This window comes from Somniosus microcephalus, chromosome 5 (genome assembly GCF_052327205.1).
Source record: "Somniosus microcephalus isolate GS21.2 chromosome 5, FLI_Smic_1.0, whole genome shotgun sequence".
NCBI classification, from domain to species: Eukaryota; Metazoa; Chordata; class Chondrichthyes; order Squaliformes; family Somniosidae; genus Somniosus; species Somniosus microcephalus.
Genome location: NC_140991.1, coordinates 82,119,202 through 82,140,695, shown reverse-complemented (window position 1 = coordinate 82,140,695; position 21,494 = coordinate 82,119,202). Strand labels below are relative to the sequence as shown.

General features: G+C 44.5%; 1 protein-coding gene across 2 annotated transcripts in view; it reads right to left on the bottom strand.

The window, feature by feature from the left end:
• Positions 1–1,053: 1,053 nt before the first annotated feature.
• The window catches only part of LOC147117156 (mitochondrial glutathione transporter SLC25A40-like), a 114,626-nt gene continuing 94,185 nt past the window's right edge, over positions 1,054–21,494 (bottom strand). The window contains exons 8-11 of one of the 2 annotated variants that reach the window (XM_085987903.1): positions 18,640–18,749; positions 9,035–9,113; positions 3,005–3,088; positions 1,054–1,873 (exon numbers count right to left, since the gene is read on the bottom strand). In XM_085987903.1, the coding sequence (XP_085844029.1) occupies positions 1,755–1,873; positions 3,005–3,088; positions 9,035–9,113; positions 18,640–18,749 (392 nt within the window). In that variant the 3' untranslated portion in view covers positions 1,054–1,754. The remainder of the gene's footprint in view (positions 1,874–3,004; positions 3,089–9,034; positions 9,114–18,639; positions 18,750–21,494) is intronic. The other variant, XM_085987905.1, reaches the window with a different exon arrangement.

The window sequence follows — 21,494 nt, the reverse complement described above, 5'->3', positions numbered from 1 at the left end:
AACTCAGTTGCCCGTGTCCTAACTCGCACCAAGTCCGGTTTGCCCATCACCCCTGTGCTTGGTGACCTACATTGGCTCCTGGTTAAGCAGCGCCTCAATTTCATCCTTGATTTCAAATCCCTCTATGGCCTCGCCCCTTCCTATCTCTAATCTCCTTCAGCCCCACAACCCCCCGCCCGAGCTAGCTACGCTCTAATTCTGCCCTCTTGAGCATCCCTGATTTTAGTTGCTCAACCACACTGGTGGCCGTGCCTTGTTGCCTAGGCCCCAAGCTCTGGAATTTCCTGCCTAAACCTGTCCGCCTCCTTATGTGGCTCGGTGTCAAATTTTTTGTCTTTTAATACTCCTGTGCAGCGCCACGGAACGTTTTACTACGTTAAAGGCGCTATAAAAATACAAGTTGTTGTTGTCAGAACTGGAAAAAGTTAGAGAAGAAACAGATTTTTAAGCAAGTGTGGGGCAGGGAAAGGGAGGAAAGAACAAAAGGAAGGTCTGTCTTTGCTACTTTCTACAGTGGCTAATATATGAAATAAAATGCTGCTTTCAGTATATGAAGTAAATTTTTCCTTTTCATATGTCAGTTTGCACCAGACTAGTGCCTTTTGCCTATCAGCCTCAATAACACTAGGAAACACACCGTCCAAGGCTTTGCTGCAGGTATTCAAACTGCTCAGTCCTTAAAAAGTGCAGGTTAAATCTTGCAACAGTTGTGAGAATCACCCCTTCAGGCTGACCTCAGCCAGCAAGTATTAGAAGCAGAAGAGGGCAGCCACACAAGCTACAAGAGCATTGTTACCCTTTCCCCACCCCTCACTGACAACTCAGTTAAAGCAAGATCACACCCAGGTCTGTTCACTACAGGTAGCTCTCTTACTCCTAGAAAAAGTGAAAATGCTATGCACCAATAATTGTTCTGTTAGCTAGAATGAACTGCTTTTGGGGAGAGGGGAAAAGATAAGTTACTTGTGGGAAAAGGATAAAAATTATCACCCTTGGATAAAATACACACAGTGCACCACAGTACTGCACATCAATAGACCAAAAAAGACAATAAGATGTGCAGTGTTTGTTTATTTAAAAAAAATAAAGGCAGATTTTATGACATCAAGAAATCACATTTTGTCAACATAAAAAAACCCAAAATTCCACAAATTAAGATTTACTGAATTCTGGCTTCAGGAAATAAACTTCATTACAATAAATTGACTGTTCAGATAAACATAACAAACCACAACAATCTGCCCAGCCCATCTTTGTTTATCGTCTGCACTGGCAGCAGATTTCATTGTCTACATATATATATATATTAGTAGGATAGGTAATTTTGTATGTTAGTATTGCACTTTAAATTTCTATAGCTGCATTTTAAACATCTAATTATGATGCAATACAACTTCAACATCTATTTCTTACCTCCTTTAGGTTTTGAACCTTTGTTGGTGTAGTTCTACTAACTTTACAAATAGGTAAATTGTTCCTATTATTCCTTCACATGAATTAATTATTTCTATACCTTTCATGTCATTATGACTGGACTGTGGAAACAGAGTTTGGCAAGGTATCCTACTACAGTAGTAATATGTGTCCGTTCGCTAGACATTTGATGTTCCAAGGTCTCTTTGTGTAATAATGGGTAGGCATAGTTTGAAGTTTTTGTCTATAATTTAGGTACAAAATTTGGCAAGAAGAGTCCCCATGTTTGGTTTCTTCTTCAAACTCAGCCCGTGTGGATTTTCTCAGCTGATGTCTGACTTTCAGCTTTTTTTTAGCTCCCGCTCTTCGTTTATTTTACGAAAAAAGGATTTGCCATATTCATAGGAACTGATCATAATAGCACAAGCTGGTGCTACCTTCATTAATCGTGGCAACAAACCTGGGGGATAAGGCAGGAACAACATTTAGATCCAGAAGACAGATACTCTCACTTATCTACTATTTTATGCACACTAAGAAACAAATCTCTACTAATTTAGTTTGAAACTGCAGTAGCATTATTTAATCAGGCTAATAAACGTTCTAAAAATAAAAAAGTTCAAATTTATAACTCTGCATGACAAGAGAATTTTGAAGGTATTAATGATTAGAAAATACAAGTGGCAGCTTCATCAATTGATTCTCATCAGTACACGTGGGTTTGGGAGGATGCCAGTTTTAGCTGGGACAGTCTGTTGGGACTATGTTAAGAAACAACAAAGGAGACTATGATCTCCTGCATCTCTCAATGACAGCAAAGTGCTGAGGCAGGTTATACTTGCAGCATATAAGGCACATGTCCAAGCAGTCCTCCTTCATTGTTTGGAACTCCTACAGATGTAATATAAGGCCTTCCTTCAGCTCATGTATAAAATGTAGCATCAAATTGTGGGGTTAATCTGTGGCAAAAAAAGAGGACATTGCTGCAAGGAGGGAAGGCTCCAGCTTAGACCACCCTTTTGATTGGCACCCTGGAGGAGCAGCCAGCTTCATGGTGGGTATGTCTCAGTTAGTGATGAGGAAACCCGGTATGTGGCAATTGGACTTGAATGCTTAGAACATCAAGTCAACTGACACACTGAAAACTGCATAGGCCTTTCCATGATGCTGGTGGGAGATGTCTGATTAGGGCACTGAGGCTTGGGGAAACTGTTGCTGGAAAATGTTACCGAGAGGTTGGATATGCAAACAGAGTTTTGTGCCTATTTTGATTGGGTTGCAGAGAGGCAAACAGAAGCTGCTGGACTCTATTTTATACTAGAAATTGCCTAAATATCATTAAATGAGACTGGTTCAAGTTCTTGCACTGAAATTGACCATGGACTGACTACAAAAAATTTAAAGTGACTGCTGAAAGGAAAAACAATACTGAGAATTAGAAGTCACTTTTTTTCAACAGCCAAAAATAAAACATGACAGGAATTTATCTCCCAATGCTGAAATGTACTATACAATCACACTGCAAGCGGATACTTCATTTACACAAAATTCTAGTTTGTTGTGTGCTAGGTACATAGGTGGTCTTACTTACCAACAAATAAACCTCCAAACCCAGATTCATTCACAACTCTCTGCATTATTTTCCATGTGGAGGAGAGGTTTCTTTTTTGTGATTCTGGAAAAGGTAATCACAGAAGCTCTTATGATTGCACTGCATCAATTTGACAATGATTTCTTCTTGTTGCAGATTTGCTATTTTGTAGATAGGAAAGTAACTGTCCCAGTTATAAGAAAATAGAAACCCCACAATAGTGGGTTCTTTGAAAGCCATTGTAGGGGTACTGGTAGTGGAGTCTCCATGTATGAGGTTGAAGGGTCTTGCCAATAAGCACATCAGCTTGACTCAGTTGGTAGCACGCCTTCAGGTTAGACGGCTGAGATTTCAACCCTCACCATCTTCCACCACTTGCCCCGCCCAGACCGTCGCAGTGGTGGTTTGGCTCTTGTCACCATATCACATCTTAGTCTATCCCCCTACTCCTCTGGCATCTTATCCTCCTTTTGACCGACTTTTTCAATATTAAATTTCGCACATGCACAAAAATGTGAACGGGTTGCGCACCCCAAAAGGTTTTAGGGGTAAATATTGTTCACAGCCACCCCCTTAACCGTACCAGCTAATGTGGCCTCGCTACTCCTATTGTGTCAATCACAGACAAAGCCATCTCTGACCCCTTCCAACCCTACTTCCTCCTGTGTCCGCTCCTGGAAAAAAACTCTCCCCCAATTCACTTACAACTGCACGTTCAAAATCCCAACAGTCTAGCCTTTGGCCCTCCATTCACCCTGACATTTCTGCAGCTACTGATCTACTCAACCACACCCTCACCTCCACCTTTGATGCCCTAGTCCCTATTAAAACCATTACCCTCTCTCACCCTGGGGCCCGCATCTCCCCTGGTTGTTCCCCCGGTACGGCTCTCATCTCCGCTCCCTCAAGTCCAAGGGACGCAGACTTGAACGGATATGGCGGACAACTAGTTCAACCATTCACCGCCAAATCTGGCTGGACCACATAAAACACAATCGGGTCCTGCTCCCATCTGCTAAAACTGCTCTCTATTCCAGGATCATCCTGGACTGTAAAGATAACCCCCGGCTTCTCTTTACTGCAAACCGTCTTCTTAAACTCCTCTCCCGTGTCTCCTCCGCCCTCACCTCCAACAAGTGTGAGGAACTCCTGGACTTCCTTGTCACTGCGATTGAGACCATCCGATCAGCTGCTCTGCCGCTTCCATCCCTCCCTTCCCCAGCCCACCAGGCCAGACTTCCTCGAAGGTTCCTCCCTGTCCTTGCCCTGAACTCGCATCTTTCTCTAGTTTCTCTCCCATCTCCAAGCTCATGTTGTCCATGAGACCCACCTCCTGTTCACTCGACCCTATTCCCACTAAACTGCTGGCCACCCAATTTCCCTTCTTGGCTCCCATGTTAGCTGATATCGTTAACAGTTCTCTCTCCGCAGGTACTGTCATCACCCCTCGACTCCGCCGTCCTTGCAAACTACTACTCCATCTTCAACCTCCCTTTCCTCTCAAGTCCTTGAATGTGTTGTCGCCTTCCAAATCCATTCCCATCTTTCCCAAACTCCATGTTTGAATCCCTCCAAATCAGGTTTGTGCCCCACCACAGTACTGAAATGGCTGTTATCAAAGGTAAACTATCCCTCCTCGTCCCTCTTGACCTGTCTGCAGCCTCTGACACGGCTGACCACACCCTCCTCCTCCATTGCCTCTCCACTGTCATCGAGCTGGGTGGGACTGCACTCGCCTGCTTCCATTCTCATCTATCCAGTCATAGTCAGAGAATCACCTGCAATAGCTTCTCTTCCTGCTCCCGCACTGTTACCTCCGGTGTCCCCCAAGGATTTATCCTTGGACCCCTCCTATTTACAATCTACATGCTGCCCCACACTTCTCATCCTGGTTTTTAAATCCCTCCATGGCCTCGCCCCACCCTATCTCTAATCTCCTCCAGCCCTACAACCCTCCGAAATATCTGTGCTCCTCCAATTCTGGCCTCGAGCATCCCCGATTTTAATCACTCCACTATTGGCGGCCGTGCCTTCGGCTGCCTAGGCTCTAAGCTCTGGAATTCCCTCCCTAAACCTATCCACCTCTCTGCCTCTCCATTCTCTAAGTGTCAGCCATGGCTCAGTTGGTAGCACCCTTGTCTGTTGAGTTTAGGGACTTGAAGGTTGCGGTTTCAAGTCCCACTCCAGAGACTTGTGCACAAAAATCTAGGCTGACACTCCATTGCAGTACTGAGGGAGTGCTGCACTGTCGGAGGTGTTGACTCTCGGATGTTAAACTGAGGCCTCGTCCGCTCTTTTAGGTGGACGTAAAAGATCCCATGGTACTATTTCGAAGAAGAGCAGGCGAGTTATCTCCCCCCCCCCCGTATCCTGGCGAGTATATTTATCCCTCAATCAACATTTAAAAACAGTTTATCTGGCCATTATCACATTGCAGTTTGTGGGAGCTTGCTGTGTGCAAATTGGCTGCCGCGTTTCCTGTGGTAAACCACTGTCATACCTGTCTGTGTCTGTATGTGTATTCCACTAGGTACAGGTCTGGACATGCCTCGGCTGACTCCTCCCACTATTCCAGGTATATAAGTGACTACCTCCCAGTCCCTTAGTATTCTGGACGGGTCGACCACTCGAGACTAGACCTTCATTCTTTAGTTAATAAAAGCCTGGTTGTTACTCGCTCAACTTCAGTCTTTTGAGTAATTGATGGCGCATCATTTCCTACATTACAACAGTGAGAACACTTCAAAAAAAAGTACTTCATTGGCTGTAAAGCGCTTTGGGACGTCCGGTGGTCGTGAAAGGCACTATATAAATGCAAGTCGTTCTTTCTTTAAGAAAACCTATCTCTCTGACCCAGCTTGTGGTCATCTGCCCTAATATCTCCTTAGGTGGCTGTGTCAAATTTTGTCTGATAACGCTCCTGTGAAGCACCTTGGGACGTTTTACTATGTTAAAGGCACTATATATAAATACAAGTTGTTGTTGTATGCAACTTGAGCCTCTAGAATGACAGAAGGAGGAGGGAGAGCTACATGGTTAGAGGTGTTGTCCTTCCGATAAAAGCCTATGTGGCTGTTCTTGTGATTCAGGTTCCATGAGACTATTTTGAAGAAGAATTGGAGCTCTCCTGGTGTCCTAGCCAACATTTCTCTCTGACCCAAAACCACCAAAAATTTACCAAGACCAACTGTTTATTCATTTCATTGCTAATTGTGGGGAAATGCCTGCTGTGTTTGCAGTTTCTTGAGCAGCTCTCCAGTTCCCTCAAGCTGCTACTATTGATATACTTGCACCACCATCTTCTGGTAGAAATGGTGCATTATTTCTCTGCATTGCTGTCCAGCACTAGTTTGTTGCTCTCCTCTTTCTATCTCCCGATTCATAGAAATTTACGGCACAGAAGGAGGCCATCCGACCCATCGTATCTGTGGCGGCCGCAAAAGAGCTATCCAGCCTAATCCCACTTTCCAGCTTTTGGTCCATAGTCTTGTAGGTTATGGCACGTCGTGTGCATATCCAAGTACTTTTTAAATGCGGTGAGGGTTTCTGTCTCTACCACCCTTTCAGGCAGTGAGTTCCAGACCCCCACCACCCTCTGGGTGAAAGAAGTTCTCCTCAACTCCCCTCTAATCCTTCTACCAATTACTTTAAATTTATGCCCCCTAGTTATTGCCCTCTCCACTATCTAAGCCCCTCAATTTAATACACCTCAATCAAATCTTCCCTCAGTTCCAAAGAAAACATCCCCAGCCTATCCAATCTTTCCTCATAGCTATAATTCTCCAGTCCTGGCAACATCCTCGTAAATCTCCTCTGTACCCCCTCTACCGCAATCACATCTTTCCTGTAATATGGTGACCAGAACTGTATGCAGTACTTTAGTTGTGGCCTAACTAGTGTGTTATACAGTTCTAGAATAACCTCCCTGCTCTTATAATCTATGTCTCGGCTAATAAAGGAAAGTATCCCTTATGCATAGGATTACATAGGCTATACGGCACAGAAACAGGCCATTCGGCCCAACCAGTCCTTGCCTTCTTAACCACCTTATCTACCTGTCCTGCTACACCTTCAGGGATCTGTGGACATGCACTCCAAGGTCCCTCTGTTCCTCTACACTTCTCAGTATCCTACCATTTATTGTGTATTCCCATGTCTTGTTAGCCCTCCCCAAATCCATTACCTCTGGACTGAATTCCATTTGCTCCTTTTCTGCCCACCTGACCAGTCCATTGATATCTTCCTCACGGCCAATTTTTGTATCATCTTCAAACTTCTTAATCATGCCCCCTACTTTGAAGTCTAAATCATTGATGTATATCACAAAAAGGGACCTCGTACTGAGCTCTGCAGAACCCCACTGGAAACAGCTTCCCAGTCACAAAAACATCTGTCGACCATTACCCTTTGTTTCATGCCACGGAACCAATTTTGGATCCAACTTGCCACTTTCTCTTGGATCCCATGGGCTTTTACTTTTCTGACCAGTCTGCCTTGTGGGACCTTGTCAAAAGCCTTGCTGAAATCCATGTAGATTACACCAACTGCACTACCCTCATCAACCCTCCTCAAAAAATTCAATCAAGTTAGTCAGACACAACCTTCTCATAACAAATCCATGCTGACTGTCCTTGATTAATCTGTGCCTTTCTAAATGATGATTAATACTGGCTCTCAGAATTTTTTCCAACAATTTGCCCACCACTGAGGTTAGGCTGACTGGCCTGCAATTACTCGGTCTATCCCTTTCTCCCTTTTTAAACAACGGTACAACGTTAGTCCTCCAGCACCACACCTGTAGCTAGAGAGGATTGAAAAATGATGGTCAGAGCCTCCGCTATTTCCTCTCTTGCGTCTCTCAATAGCCTGGAATACATTTCATCCGGGCCTGGCGATTTATATACTTTCAAAGATGTTAAACTCCTTAATACTTCCTCTCTCACTATGTTTATCTCATCTAATATTTCACACTTCTCAACTACAATGTCTGCATCGACCCTCTCTTTTGTGAAGACAGACGCAAAGTATTCATTAAGAACTATACCCACGTCTTCTGCCTCCACACACAAGCTTCCTTTTTGGTCTCTAATAGGCCCTACTATTTCTTTAGTTATCCTCTTGCTCTTTATGTATTTATAAAACATCTTTGGGTTTTCCTTGATTATACTTGCCAATATTTTTACATTCCCTCTCTTTGCTTTCCCAATTTCCTTTTTAATTTCATAGGTGGAACAGCAAGGGATAAAGGAAACATTAATTCTCAGTGCTGCATTCTCACTGGTGGATTTTGTACTATTGGAATTGTCAAATTCAAGAGATGAACCTTGCAGCATCATGGAAAGGAGAGCTTGGCTTGGTTGGGTAATGGTGGCATCAAGCAGTCCACCGCTAGTGTAAGTGAACCTGCCTCTGATCTATCCTCAGACCTGCCGCCAAAACAACCAGAAAGAGAGGAATGCCTATTTTCTGAATTTTAGTTGCAACTCCCAAAAAGCCAGAGATGGAAAATGCAGGGGCACTTTTTTTTTTTTTTTAAATGGGAAAAACTGAAGCCAAAAATAAAAGCAACAAAAATGCAGAAAAAGCAATACCAAAAGCATAAAGCCAAGACTCTAAACTAGTTACAAATAATGGCACACAACTTTACTAGTACAGGCTTTGACAGTGCAGAATGTGGCTCCTGCGAATTCATTCAAGAGGCCTCTGCACTCAAAAAAAAATTCCCTGGCTAGAAAGTACTGGGAAGTAGGAGTCGCGCAAGAAACAGGCCGAAGGGCTTTTTGCCCAATATCCTGACCCATTTCCACAATTCTCAACTTCATTGGATAGCTCTTTCAAAGAGCTGGCACAGGCCAATGGGCCGAATGGCCTCCTTCTGTGTTGTATCATTCTATAATTCCATGATTCATAACTGGTGAAGACTGTCAGAAAGTCTACCCTTAGATGTGAAGTGTAGGTGAGCACTTACCACATACATTCATAAATTTGGATCACTGCATAGTTTCAAACAAAAATCTAAAAATTACATACCCACCATGCTCAGCTCTCCAAGTTCAATCTGTCTGTGGGTTTTCACCACATCAAACGGCAAAGTCAATACAGCTGCAATCTGAAAGAGATGGTCAAGAAATGGCAACATACAATTGCATTCATTTCGATTTTCATACTGTTCAACAATCAATGTTTAAATTATTTTGAAGAGAAAAAGGCACATCAGGTTGTGATTGGCTGCCTCTCATTATTCTTACTTATTAGATGACAAATGAAAATGTGCTGAGTCATGCACCTCCTGCTGCAAGGAGCCTACTCCCATCCCTCTACATACACCACTCTTGAGCTAGCTGCTAGGAGATGCACCAATAGGCCCAGTAATGTATTTCCTCTGGTCTTTTCTGCCCTTCATAAGGAAGGCTTTGTATAGCAGCAATTAGAAACTAAGTGGCATGGGGATCTAACTTGTATCTCACTACCATTGTGGAGCAGTGTGTTGTCCTGCCACCACTTTCTAACACATACTGTATAAAGAGAGATCTTCCACTTCCTTGTGCCTGGAGAATGCCTAGTTCCCAGGTGCCCTTCCCTACTATTACAGCAGGATTTCCATGGCATTTCCAGATGGGTAGATGAAGGCCCAGCATAATCATTAAAGAAAGAAAGACTTGCATTTATATAGCGTCTTTCACGGCCACCGGACGTCTCGAAGCACTTTACAGCCAACGAAGTACTTTTGGAGTGTAGTTACTGTTGTAATGAATGGAAGGCCAAAGGCCGGACAGTTGGGATGTCATAAGTGCAGTTCTAAGAGAGTTGGGAGAGTTTTTTTTTCCCAGAGGCGGACACAGAAGTAGGGTGGGGGGGGAGCAATACTAGGAAGTGGTCAGGAGATGGCCTTATCTGCAATGGGAGTAGCGGGGCCACGAGAGATGACAAGGTCGAGGGGGTGGCCATGAATATGGGTTGGGGAGTTTACATGGAGGGAGAGATTAAAATAATAAAGCAGCATCCAGAAGGCCCCGATGCTGGTGACAAGGAGCGTAGCCGTAGCCTGTCAAGGGGCAGGCCCGAGTCAGACCTGGGCCATGCAAATTGGTCCGGGCCAGAAAATACAAAGGCATCTTTCCTCACGTGTGTATCCCAACTCGGGTATGCTATACCCAAAAGGGAAATCTACCATATCTTCTTTAGCACTAAGATACCATACAGCATAGATTCTATACCAAACTATACAGGCAGGCCAATCTTTAACTGCTTCACCTCCCACCCTTCCTACTTATAATTTGCACAGTAAAACAGAAAGTTATGGAATATTCATATCAGACATACCACCTTTGTAATGTACCAAGAGATGCAACGGCAGGTCTGTTTTACCGCGATATAAGCAAGAAACCATGGGCTAGAAATTCAGTAGGCTTTGCGCCCAGTTTTCGCCCAAAGAGGGCTTTTGCGCCACTTGCTGAGCTTTCGCTGATATTCAGCGCTGCGGTAATGGCGGCGTTAGCCAGTAGCGCTGCGCCGCCACCGATGACGTCATCGGTGTGCGCAGTGCCCCGCTACCGCCCCGACCGCCATATTTAGTTGCGGCTGCCTCTTCCGCAGCGGCCGCAAACAGCGATCAGAAAACGGGGCCGTCCTGTAGCGTTAGTGGGGCGAGTTAAGGCGGAGGTGCGGTCGGCCGCTTTTTCGGCGGCCGCCTGCCCGCACCTCCTTCCCCGGCCTCCTCCACCACCCCCCCACCCCCGCGGCATTGCCGGCTGTTTTCCGGGAGCCCGGCACTTCTCCGTGGTGCCGGGCTCATTTGCCGGCACTAGCGAGCGGCGATCTCGCTGTTGCAGGCACCTCCCCCTTAAGAGAGGGAGGAAGGCCTGCAGTACCGCAGCCTGCCGCTCCGCAGCGGGTGGCGCTGCGGCACTTGGCGCGCCGATATTCAGTTTCAGCGCCCCAAGCGGGGGCGCCGAAACCCTTGAATAGCGGCCGCCTTAGAGTTGGGGCGCTGAAACTGAATTTCCGGCGGGCGCAAGTGGCTCCGCACGCAGCGGTACTTTCTGGGCGCAAGCGAGCTGGCCGCCCCAAACTGAATTTCTAGGCCCATATTTTTACTACTCCTTAGCACTGCTGTGATGTTATAGAAGTTAAGACAGAGCATGCATACCTAAATCTACAGAATACTGCTGACTGTACAGTAATGTGACTTTTAAAGGTTGAGAATACTGCACTTTGATGTCAGATTGGTGCCTAGGAAAATGGCACAGGTATCAAAAATGCAATATGAAGCAAGTAAACTCCAGCCTCTTTTAAGGTTAATTAAATGGCAACAAATGAGGTGGATTTTGAGAACATCTGCATCTCAAGGGCAGTTGATTAGAAGTAGAATCAATATTTTAAAATCTTGTATAGATGGTGAGACCACATTTGTAATATAGGCCCAGAAATTCCATTCGCAGCCCTCCCGTGGGCAGAGGACTGCGATCCTGAAAAATCTGCGCCTGGACCGGAGGGCTCCCGGGAGGCACAGAATTCCGTTTATGTGCCTCCTCAAACTGCCGGTGTGCAGGGCACACGTTACCCAGGGGCACAGCTAGTTCGCAGCGTCCCTGGGATCACGTGGCACATGGGGAGCCAATCAGAGCACGGAATCTCCATTCATAGATTTGACAGGAAGACCTGTCAAATCTATGAATAGAGATCAGCCCCAAAACATAAGTAAAACTTCAAATAATTTTTTTTTAAAATCACATTTTTAAAATGACTATAATTACATAAATTAACTATTTTAAACAAAAATTTAAATTTTTGAAAAAAATAATTAAAGTTTTTAACAGGGCTAAAAATAAACTTACCTTTCTTTAAAGTATTTTAAAATAAATCAGTGGAAAAAAAAATTCTCTTTTACTTTCTTCACCACTTACCTTGTTAAAAGCAGGCCTTGCGCCTGCTTTTCCAGGCACAGCTGTTTCAGACTTAGCTGGACTGAAGCAACTGTTGAAAAAAACAGAAGTTGCAGCCGTACACGCTGCCCATCCGGCACAGGTGTTTGACCTGCGAAGCCCTTTCTTGGAAGAACGGAAGTTCCGGTTTCCCTACGGGTGAGTACACAGTGCGTACACACCCGCAGGGAACGGAATTTCAGGACCATTGAGTGCAATTTTGGACATTCTAGTGTAGAATTTTCATGGGGTTCCTCGATCTCCCACCACAACCTCAGCAGAAACCCTGGAGATACAGTGCAAAAGGCTGCTTCCGCATTTCTCCAGGGTTTTCGCCAGTGCGAGTCAGCAGAGAGTGCTGTGAGTTTGGGTAAGTGTGAGAGTTCTTTAATTGTTATTTCTCTTTAAATCATTCTTGATAAGATTACTTAAGCAGTTTAAGTAAAAGGGGAAAAGTTAAATATTTGGGATTCTGTTGGTTTAAGAAGAGTAAAACAAGGTTACACTGCAGGAGGAGTAAATTGGCACAGCAGGCAGTGGAAACCAGTTTTCTAACCAATTAACAGGGGTGACACATTTGGCTGTAAACAAACAAACAGTATAAAAAGACCAGTGCTAGTGCGAGCAAGCACTGAGTGCGAGTCAGCAGAGAGTGCTGTGAGTTAGGGTAAGTGGGGTGTTAGGTGCTCTTTTCAAGCTTTAACTCTGTGGGTTGTAGTTAATTAGGCCTTTCTGGTGCAGAGTGACTGTTGGTAAACCATTTAACTGGTGTAATTAGAGGGATTGACTTAATTTACATCCAATTAATTAAAGGGGATACTAGCATCTAAAATCGGGCAGAGGGTGTCCATAACTAACAATAAAAATTTTAATTAATTACATAGAATGGAGCAGGTGATGTGTTACTGTTGCGAGATGTGGGAGCCGGTGGACCCCATTCAGGCTCACGGTGATTACGTCTGTGACAAGTGTCTGCTGCTACAGGAACTCCACCTCCGTGTTGATGAGCTGGAGTCTGAGCTTCAGACACTGCGACACATCAGGGAGGGGGAGAAGTACCTGGACTCTATGTATCAGGAGGTGGTCACACCTATGAAGTTAATTAATTCAGATGTAGCCCATGGTCAGGGACAGGACGGTGTGACTACGAGTGAGGCAGGTACGGGGATCCAGGAGGTAGTGTTGGAGGAGCCGCAGCCCTTGCTCTTGTCCAACAGGTTCGAGGTTCTTACTCCCTGTGGGGACGGGAGCAGGGACTGCAGGGAGGATGAGCACCCTGGCCACAGCACCGTGGAACGGGGGGCCATTCAAGAGGGGGGGAGTAAATAGAAATGTTGTAGTGGTAGGGGATAGTATTATTAGGGGGATAGATAGAGTTCTCTGCAGCCGAGAGCGAGAGTCCCGAAGGCTGTGTTGCCTACCCGGTGCCAGGGTTAAGGACATCTCCTCTGGGCTGGAAAGAAACTTGCAGTGGGAGGGGGTGGATCCAGTTGTCGTGGTCCATGTTGGTACAAACGACATAGATAGGACTAGGAAGCCGGTTCTGTTGAAGGAGTATGAGCAGCTAGGGGTCAAATTAAAAAACAGAACCTCAAGGGTAATAATCTCTGGATTATTACCTGAGCCACGAGCGAATTTGGCTAGGACAAATAAAATTAGAGTGTTAAATGCGTGGCTCAAAGACTGGTGTGGGAGAAATGGGTTTTGCTTCCTGGGACACTGGCACCAGTACTGGGGCAGGAGGGAGCTGTTCCGTTGGGACGGGCTTCACTTGGCCAGTGCTGGGACTAGAGTCCTGGCGGATCATATAACTAGGGTTGTAGAGAGGGCTTTAAACTAACTAGTGGGGGGGAGGTTCCTAGAGAGCAAATAATAAAAATGACAACAGAGAAGGTCATAGACTTGGGTAGCAGTGGGGAAATTAAAAACCAGAGCGTGTCAGGAAGGGGCAGAAGGGATGGAGTAAAAGGTAAAGTAATAAAAAGGGCAAAAGCAGGAACTAAGTGTCACAAAACATATTTGAAAGTTCTCTATCTGAATGCACGTAGCATTCGTAACAAAATAGACGAGTTAATGGCACAAATAACTATATATGGGTATGATCTTGTGGCCATTACAGAAACATGGCTGCAGGGTGACAATGCCTGGGAATTAAACATACCAGGTTATTTAACAATCAGGAAGGACAAGCAGGAAGGAAGGGGAGGTGGGGTGGCTATGTTAATAAAGGAAGGAATCACTGTAATACAGAGAAATGATATTGGGTCAAAAGATCAGGATAATGAAACAGTTTGGGTGGAGGTAAGGAATAATAAGGGGAAAAAAAACACTAGTGGGCGTAGTCTATAGGCCTCCGAACAGTGGCAACTCTGTTGGACGGAGTATCAATCAGGAAATAGTTGAGGCTTGTAATAAGGGAACATCTATAATTATGGGGGATTTTAACTATCATATTAATTGGACAAGTCAAATTGGGCAGGACTGCCTTGAGGATGAGTTCATTGAGTGTATTAGGGATGGGTTTCTTGAGCAGTATGTAACTGAACCGACCAGGGGGCAAGCAACCTTAGATCTGGTCCTGTGTAACGAGACAGGATTAATTAAAAATGTCCTAGTAAAGGATCCCCTTGGAATGAGTGACCATAACATGGTTGAATTCCATATTCAATTAGAGGGTGAGAAGGTTGGATCTCAAACAAGCGTGCTAAGCTTGAATAAAGGAGACTATGAAGGTATGAGAGCGGAATTGAGTAGAGTGGATTGGGAAACTAGATTAAAGGGTAAGATGATAGATGATCAGTGGTGTACATTTAAGGAGTTATTTTACAACTTCCAAAAAATATATATTCCACTGAGAAGAAAAGGGTGCAAAAGAAAAGACAGCCATCCGTGGCTAAGTGAAGAAATTAAGGATAGTATTCGACTAAAAACAAGGGCATATAAGGTCGCCAAATCTAGTGGGAGGATAGAGGATTGGGAAAACTTTGAAAGACAGCAAAAAATAACAAAAAGATCGATTAAGAAAGGGAAGATAGATTATGAAAGTAAATTAGCAAAAAATATAAAAACAGACAGTAAAAGTTTTTATAGTTATATAAAAAGAAAAAGGGTGGCTAAAGTAAATGTTGGTCCCTTAGAGAATGAGACCAGGAAATTAATGGTGGGAAATATGGAGATGGCAAAAACACTGAATGAATATTTTACATCAGTCTTTACAGTAGAAGACACTAAGAATATCCCAACACTGGACAAACAGGGGGCTAAAGGGGGGGGGGTGGGGAAGGAGCTAAACACGATCAAAATCACTAAGGAAGTGGTACTCGGTAAAATAATGGGACTCAAGGCGGATAAATCACCTGGACCTGATGGCTTACATCCTAGGGTCTTGAGGGAAGTGGCGGTAGGGATTGTGGATGCATTGGTAATAATTTTCCAAAACTCCCTGGACTCGGCAAAGGTCCCGGCAGACTGGAAAACTGCTAATGTAACACCCTTATTTAAAAAGGGCAGTAGACAGAAGGCTGGAAACTATAGACCGGTTAGCCTAACATCTGTGGTAGGTAAAATTTTGGAGTCCATTATTAAGGAGACAGTAACAGGACATTTGGATAATCATAATTTAATAGGACAAAGTCAGCATGGTTTTATGAAGGGGAAGTCATGTTTGACAAATTTGCTGGAGTTCTTTGACGAAGTAACAGATAGGGTGGATAAAGGGGAACCAGTGGACGTAGTGTATTTAGACTTCCAAAAGGCATTTGACAAGGTGCCACACAAAAGATTATTGCTTAAGATAAAAAATCACGGGATTGGGGGTAATATTCTGGCATGGATAGAGGATTGGCTACCTAACAGAAGGCAGAGAGTTGGGATAAATGGTTCATTCTCAGACTGGCAATCAGTAACTAGTGGTGTTCCGCAGGGGTCAGTGCTGGGTCCCCAACTCTTTACAATCTATATTAACGATTTGGAGGAGGGGACCAAGTGTAACATATCAAAGTTTGCAGATGATACTAAGATGGGAGGGAAAGTAGTGAGTGAGGAGGACATAAAAAACCTGCAAGGGGACATAGGCAGGCTAAGTAAGTGGGCTGAGGTTTGGCAGATGGAATACAATACTGGAAAGTGTGAGGTTATGCACTTTGGCAGGAAAAATCGTAGAGCAAGTTATTATCTTAATGGCAAGAAACTGGAAAGTACTGAAGTACAAAGGGATCTGGGGGTCCTGGTGCACGGAACTCAAAAGGTTAGTATGCAGGTACAGCAAGTGATTAAGGCCAATGGAATGTTGGCTTTCATTGCTAGGGGGATAGAATATAAAAATAGGAAGGTATTGCTTCAGTTGTACAAGGTATTGGTGAGACCGCACCTGGAATACTGCGTACAGTTTTGGTGTCCATACTTAAGAAAGGACATACTTGCTCTCGAGTCAGTACAAAGAAGGTTCACTCGGTTAATCCCGGGGATGAGGGGATGGACATATGAGGAGAGGTTGAGTAGATTGGGACTCTACTCATTGGAGTTCAGAAGAATGAGAGGCGATCTTATTGAAACATATAAGATTGTGAAGGGGTTGGATCGGGTGGATGCGGGGAGGATGTTCCCGATGATGGGTGAAACTAGAACTAGGGGGCATAGTCTTAGAATAAGGGGCTGCTCTTTCAAAACTGAGATGAGGAGGAACTACTTCACTCAGAGGGTGGTAGGTCCATGGAATATGCTGCCCCAAAAAGCTGTAGAAGCTACATCATTACATAAATTTAAATCAGAAATAGACAGTTTCCTAGAAGTAAAGGGAATTAAGGGTTACGGGGAGCGGGCAGGAATTTGGACGAGTCTAGGTTCGGATCGGACATGGCCCTGTGGGTAGCGGAGCGGGCCCAGGGGCCGTGTAGCCTGATCCTGCTCCTATTTCGTGTGTCTAATTCTGTTAGATTCAGGAGATGGTTCTGTGATAGTAGATTGGCGGTTAGGATCAGATCAGCCATGATCTTATTGAATGGCGGAGCAGGCTCGAGGGGCCGATTGGACTACTCCTGCTCCTATTTCTTATGTTCTTATGTTACGGCACACAAATTGAGAACATCAATGAAAATTCCAGGTGCCGGTCATTAGAAAGACATTAATGCATTTGCGAGGGTCACAGAAGAGCGAGAAGTATGCTTTTGGGACCTTGGGCTCCATGTTATGAAACAAGACATACAAATCCAAAACATTTTTACTGGAGATAAGGTTGAGATGAAATATGACCCAGGTCTTTCAAATACTGAGATGCTTAGATGATGTAAACTTAAGCAGGGCACTTAATTTGACTGTGAATGCAAAACTAAACAACATAAATACCAAATTACAATAAAGGAGCTAGAGAAATGACTGTTTAGAATAGGATTGAAGGTTATGTTATTTATACAACCATGAGTAAATACTCTATTGAACACTAAGGTGATGACACAACAGCATTTTTATCTGTGGAAAGTTGCCAGTTATGACTGAATAATGAATATTGTGAAAATACAGCATCTTCAGGGGTCAGAGAGAAAAACTTTGCTTAACTTTCCTTCACAACATCCCAGGTTTTCAATAGTCATGGACAACATGCAAAGTTAATGGCCCAGAAATTCAGGTCCCAATGCGTGAGTACGCACGGGGTACTCACGCGTAGGCCCAACGAAAGTGCCGGTTTTGTGCATGCGCGGGAAACCGGAACTTCCGTTCCCCTGAAAGAAGGGGTTAAGAGGTGGAACGCGTGCGCGGGAGAGGCAGCGCGTGCGCATCGAACTTACGTTTTTTTTTTTTTTCTTCCAGGTTTCTCCGGGAAGGCAAGTCTCCAGAAGTTAGACATGTAAAAACCAGGCGCAAGGCCTGCTTTTAACAAGGTAAGTGGTGAATTAATTAAAACATTTTTTCCACAGGTTTATTATTTTTAAATACTTTAAAGAAAGGTAAGTTTTTTTAGCCCCGTTAGAAAATGTAATTAACTTTTTCAAAAATTTAAATTATTGTTTAAAATAGTTATTTCATGTAATTTATAGTTGTTTTAAAAATGTGATGTTTAAAAAAAAAAAAATTATTTGAAGTTTTAGTGATGTTTTGGGGCTTATAGTATTTACAGGTTTGACAGCTCTTCCTGTCAAACTTATGAATGAAGCATTCCCTGCTACCATTGGCTCTCCATGGCCCACGTGATCCCACGGGACGCATCGAACTAACTGCACCCCTGGGATACGCAAGCACTGCGCGCCGGCAGTTGGAGGAGGCCCAGGATCGCAATCCCATGCGGGCCCACAGCTCAACGGCCGGCGTGCAAGGTAAGTGCAGGTCAGAGGCTTGCACCCGCGGGAAGCCTCCGACCCGAATTTCTGGGCCAATAAAACTCCTTAATATTTTAATACTAAACCAAACTGATAACAAGTCTATCAAGAGCTAATAATGATAATCTTAACTAAAGACATGTAATGTTTTAACGGCCCAGTTATAATTTGTTGTAGTTATTTATGACTTGTACATAAAAATTTGAGCGAAACCAAGATTACTAAATTAAGGTTAACCACTTGCTGTAATAAATCATAACTACTACTCAACAGTTGTTTTCTAAAAATAAAATCTGGAATCGCAAAAACATTAAATTTATTGTGAAAAACATTTGGTTTCAATACACGATCACCTATTATACCCAGCAGAAAATGTTTACATAACTAGAGTCAGACTTACAGCGCCTGATGATGCTCCCGAGGAAAAACTAATCGCGAACGTAGGTTCACGGACATTCAACTTCTTGCATAACTGTTTCTTCGTCAGTTCATAGTTAAACCAGTAAGTTGCTGTGGGGACAGATAGTTGAATTAAAACTCGGTTGCAAAACTCTCCAGTTCCAGGCAAAACGTCTTCTCATTACAAACCAATTATGCCTCTAAACAAAAAAAAAGTACAAGTAGAACAATGTGCAAGTGCACATTTTACCTTTGATTCAGCAACTGTGTTTCTGTGTACAGAAACAGTATATTTTCAGGCAACTGCTCAATATGATTTAATTGCAGAGGAGAAACTAAAATATTTGTGCACTTTTTTTTGGTAAATTACTAACATTTGATACTTCCACTGTATTACTGGTCTAATCCACAGCTGTAACCTAGTGAGCATCTAGGGGGCATAATCTTAAAATAAGGGGCTGCTCATTCAAAACTGAGATGAGGAGAAACTTCTTCACTCAGAGGGTGGTAGGTTTGTGGAATTTGCTGCCCCAGAAAGCTGTGGAAGCTACATCATTAAATAAATTTAAAACAGAAATAGATAGTTTCCTAGAAGTAAAAGGGAATTAAGGGTTACGGGGAGCGGGCAGGAAATTGGACATGAGTCTGGGTTCGGAATGGTCATGGCCCTGTGGGTAGTGGAGTGGGCCCAGGGGCCGTGTAGCCTTGTTCTGCTCCTACTGTGTTCTAATTCTGTTAGATTTCAGGAGATGGTTTTATTCCTGTTCCTGGCTGGGGTGGAGATCGCCTTTACAGAAGGTAAGTACTGTAGAAAATATAGGGACAGAGTGATCTCCTGGAAGAATTTCGATCGCCTAGATGGGTCGGAGAGGAATTTCCCAGATTTTTTTCTCCCAAATTGGCCATTGGGTCTTTATCTGGTTTTTCGCCTCTCCCGGGAGATCACATGGGTTTGGGTGGATGCAGAGTGATAAAAGATTTGAGGTTAGGATCAGATCAGCCATGATCTTATTGAATGGTGGAGCAGGCTCGAGGGGCCGATTGGCCTACTCCTGCTCCTATTTCTTATGTTCATCAGTGCGGCGCGAGCGGCGGCGGGAATCGCGGAGCGGCGAGTATAAAAGAGGCTCCAAGAGACCAGGTAGGCCTCAGTGCGGCGCAAGCGGTGGCGGGAATCGCGGAGTGGCGAGTATAAAAGAGGCCCCAAGAGACCAGGTAGGCCTCAGTGCAGCGCGAGCGGTGGCGGGAATCGCGGAGCGGCGAGTATAAAAGAGGCTCCAAGAGACCAGGTAGGCTTACCAATCTCCAAACTCAGAGGGAAGGAGAGAAGTAAAAAGTAATCGAAGTGTGACGTCGCCAGAAGGCAGGTAAGTGCTTGGTTGGTGAGTATTTCTCTCCTTTTTAAACTTTAACTCTGTGGTTTATAGTTTCTAAAGTCTCTGTGGTGTAGCGGGGGCTGTTTGTAAACCAGGGCCCTTAAATATACCATTCAACTGTAGTGTAATTGGTGGGATTGATTTGATTTAATTTAATTGCAATTAATTAAAGGCTAAGTCATGGCAGGACAGCCCGGTGCCGTGGTATGCTCCTCCTGCGCTATGTGGGAACTCAGGGACACTTCCTGTGTCCCTGACAACCATGTGTGCAGGAAGTGTGTCCAGTTGCAGCTACTGGCAGACCGCATTGCGGTGCTGGAGCAGCGATTGGATACATACTGGACCATTCGCAATGCTGAGGACGTCGTGAATAGCACATTTAATCAGTTGGTCACACCGCAGGTAAAGGTGGCACAGGCAGAAAGGGAATGGGTGACCGACAGGCAGAGTAGTAGGCGCAGGCAGGTAGTGCAGGGGTCCCCTGTGGCCATCCCCCTCTCAAACAGATATACTGCTTTGGATACTGATGGGGGGGATGGCTTACCAGGAGAAGGCAGCAGCATCCAACTTCCTGGCACCAGCGGTGGCTCTGCTGCACAGGACGGGAGGAAAAAGAGGGGTAGAGCTATAGTAATAGGGGATTCTATTGTAAGGGGAATAGATAGGCGTTTCTGCGGCCGCAAACGAGGCTCCAGGATGGCGTGTTGCCTCCCTGGTGCAAGGGTCAAGGATGTCACAGAGCGGCTGCAGAACATCTTGGAAGGGGAGGGTGAACAGCCAGTTGTCGTGGTGCATATAGGTACCAACGATATAGGTAAAAAACGGGATGAGGTCCTAAAAGCTGAATATAGGGAGTTAGGAGGTAAATTAAAAAATAGGACCTCAAAGGTAGTAATCTCAGGATTGCTACCAGTGCCATGTGCTATTCAGAGTAGAAATAGAAGAATATTTCAGATGAATACGTGGCTAGAGGAATGGTGCCAGGGGGAGGGATTCAAATTCCTGGGACATTGGAACCGGATCTGGGGGAGGTGGGACCAGTTCAAACCGGACAGTTTGCACCTGGGCAGGGCCGGGACCGATGTCCTAGGGGGAGTGTTTGCTAGTGCTCTGGGGGAGGATTTAAACTAAAATGGCAGGGGGTTGGGAACCTGAGCAGGGAGACAGAGGAAAGGGAAACAAGGATAAAAGCAAAAGATAGGAAGGAGAAAAACAAAAGTGGCAGTCAGAGAAACCAACAATTTAAATCAAACATGGCCACAGTAAATAATAATTCTAATAGGTCGAAGAGCGTTAAAAAAAACAAGCCTGAAGGCTTTGTGTCTTAATGCAAGGAGCATTCGTAATAAGGTGGATGAATTAGCTGGGCAAATAGAGGTAAACGATTATGATTTGATTGGGATTACGGAAACATGGCTCCAGGGTGGCGAAGGCTGGGAACTCAACATCCAAGGGTATTCAATATTCAGGAAAGATAGGC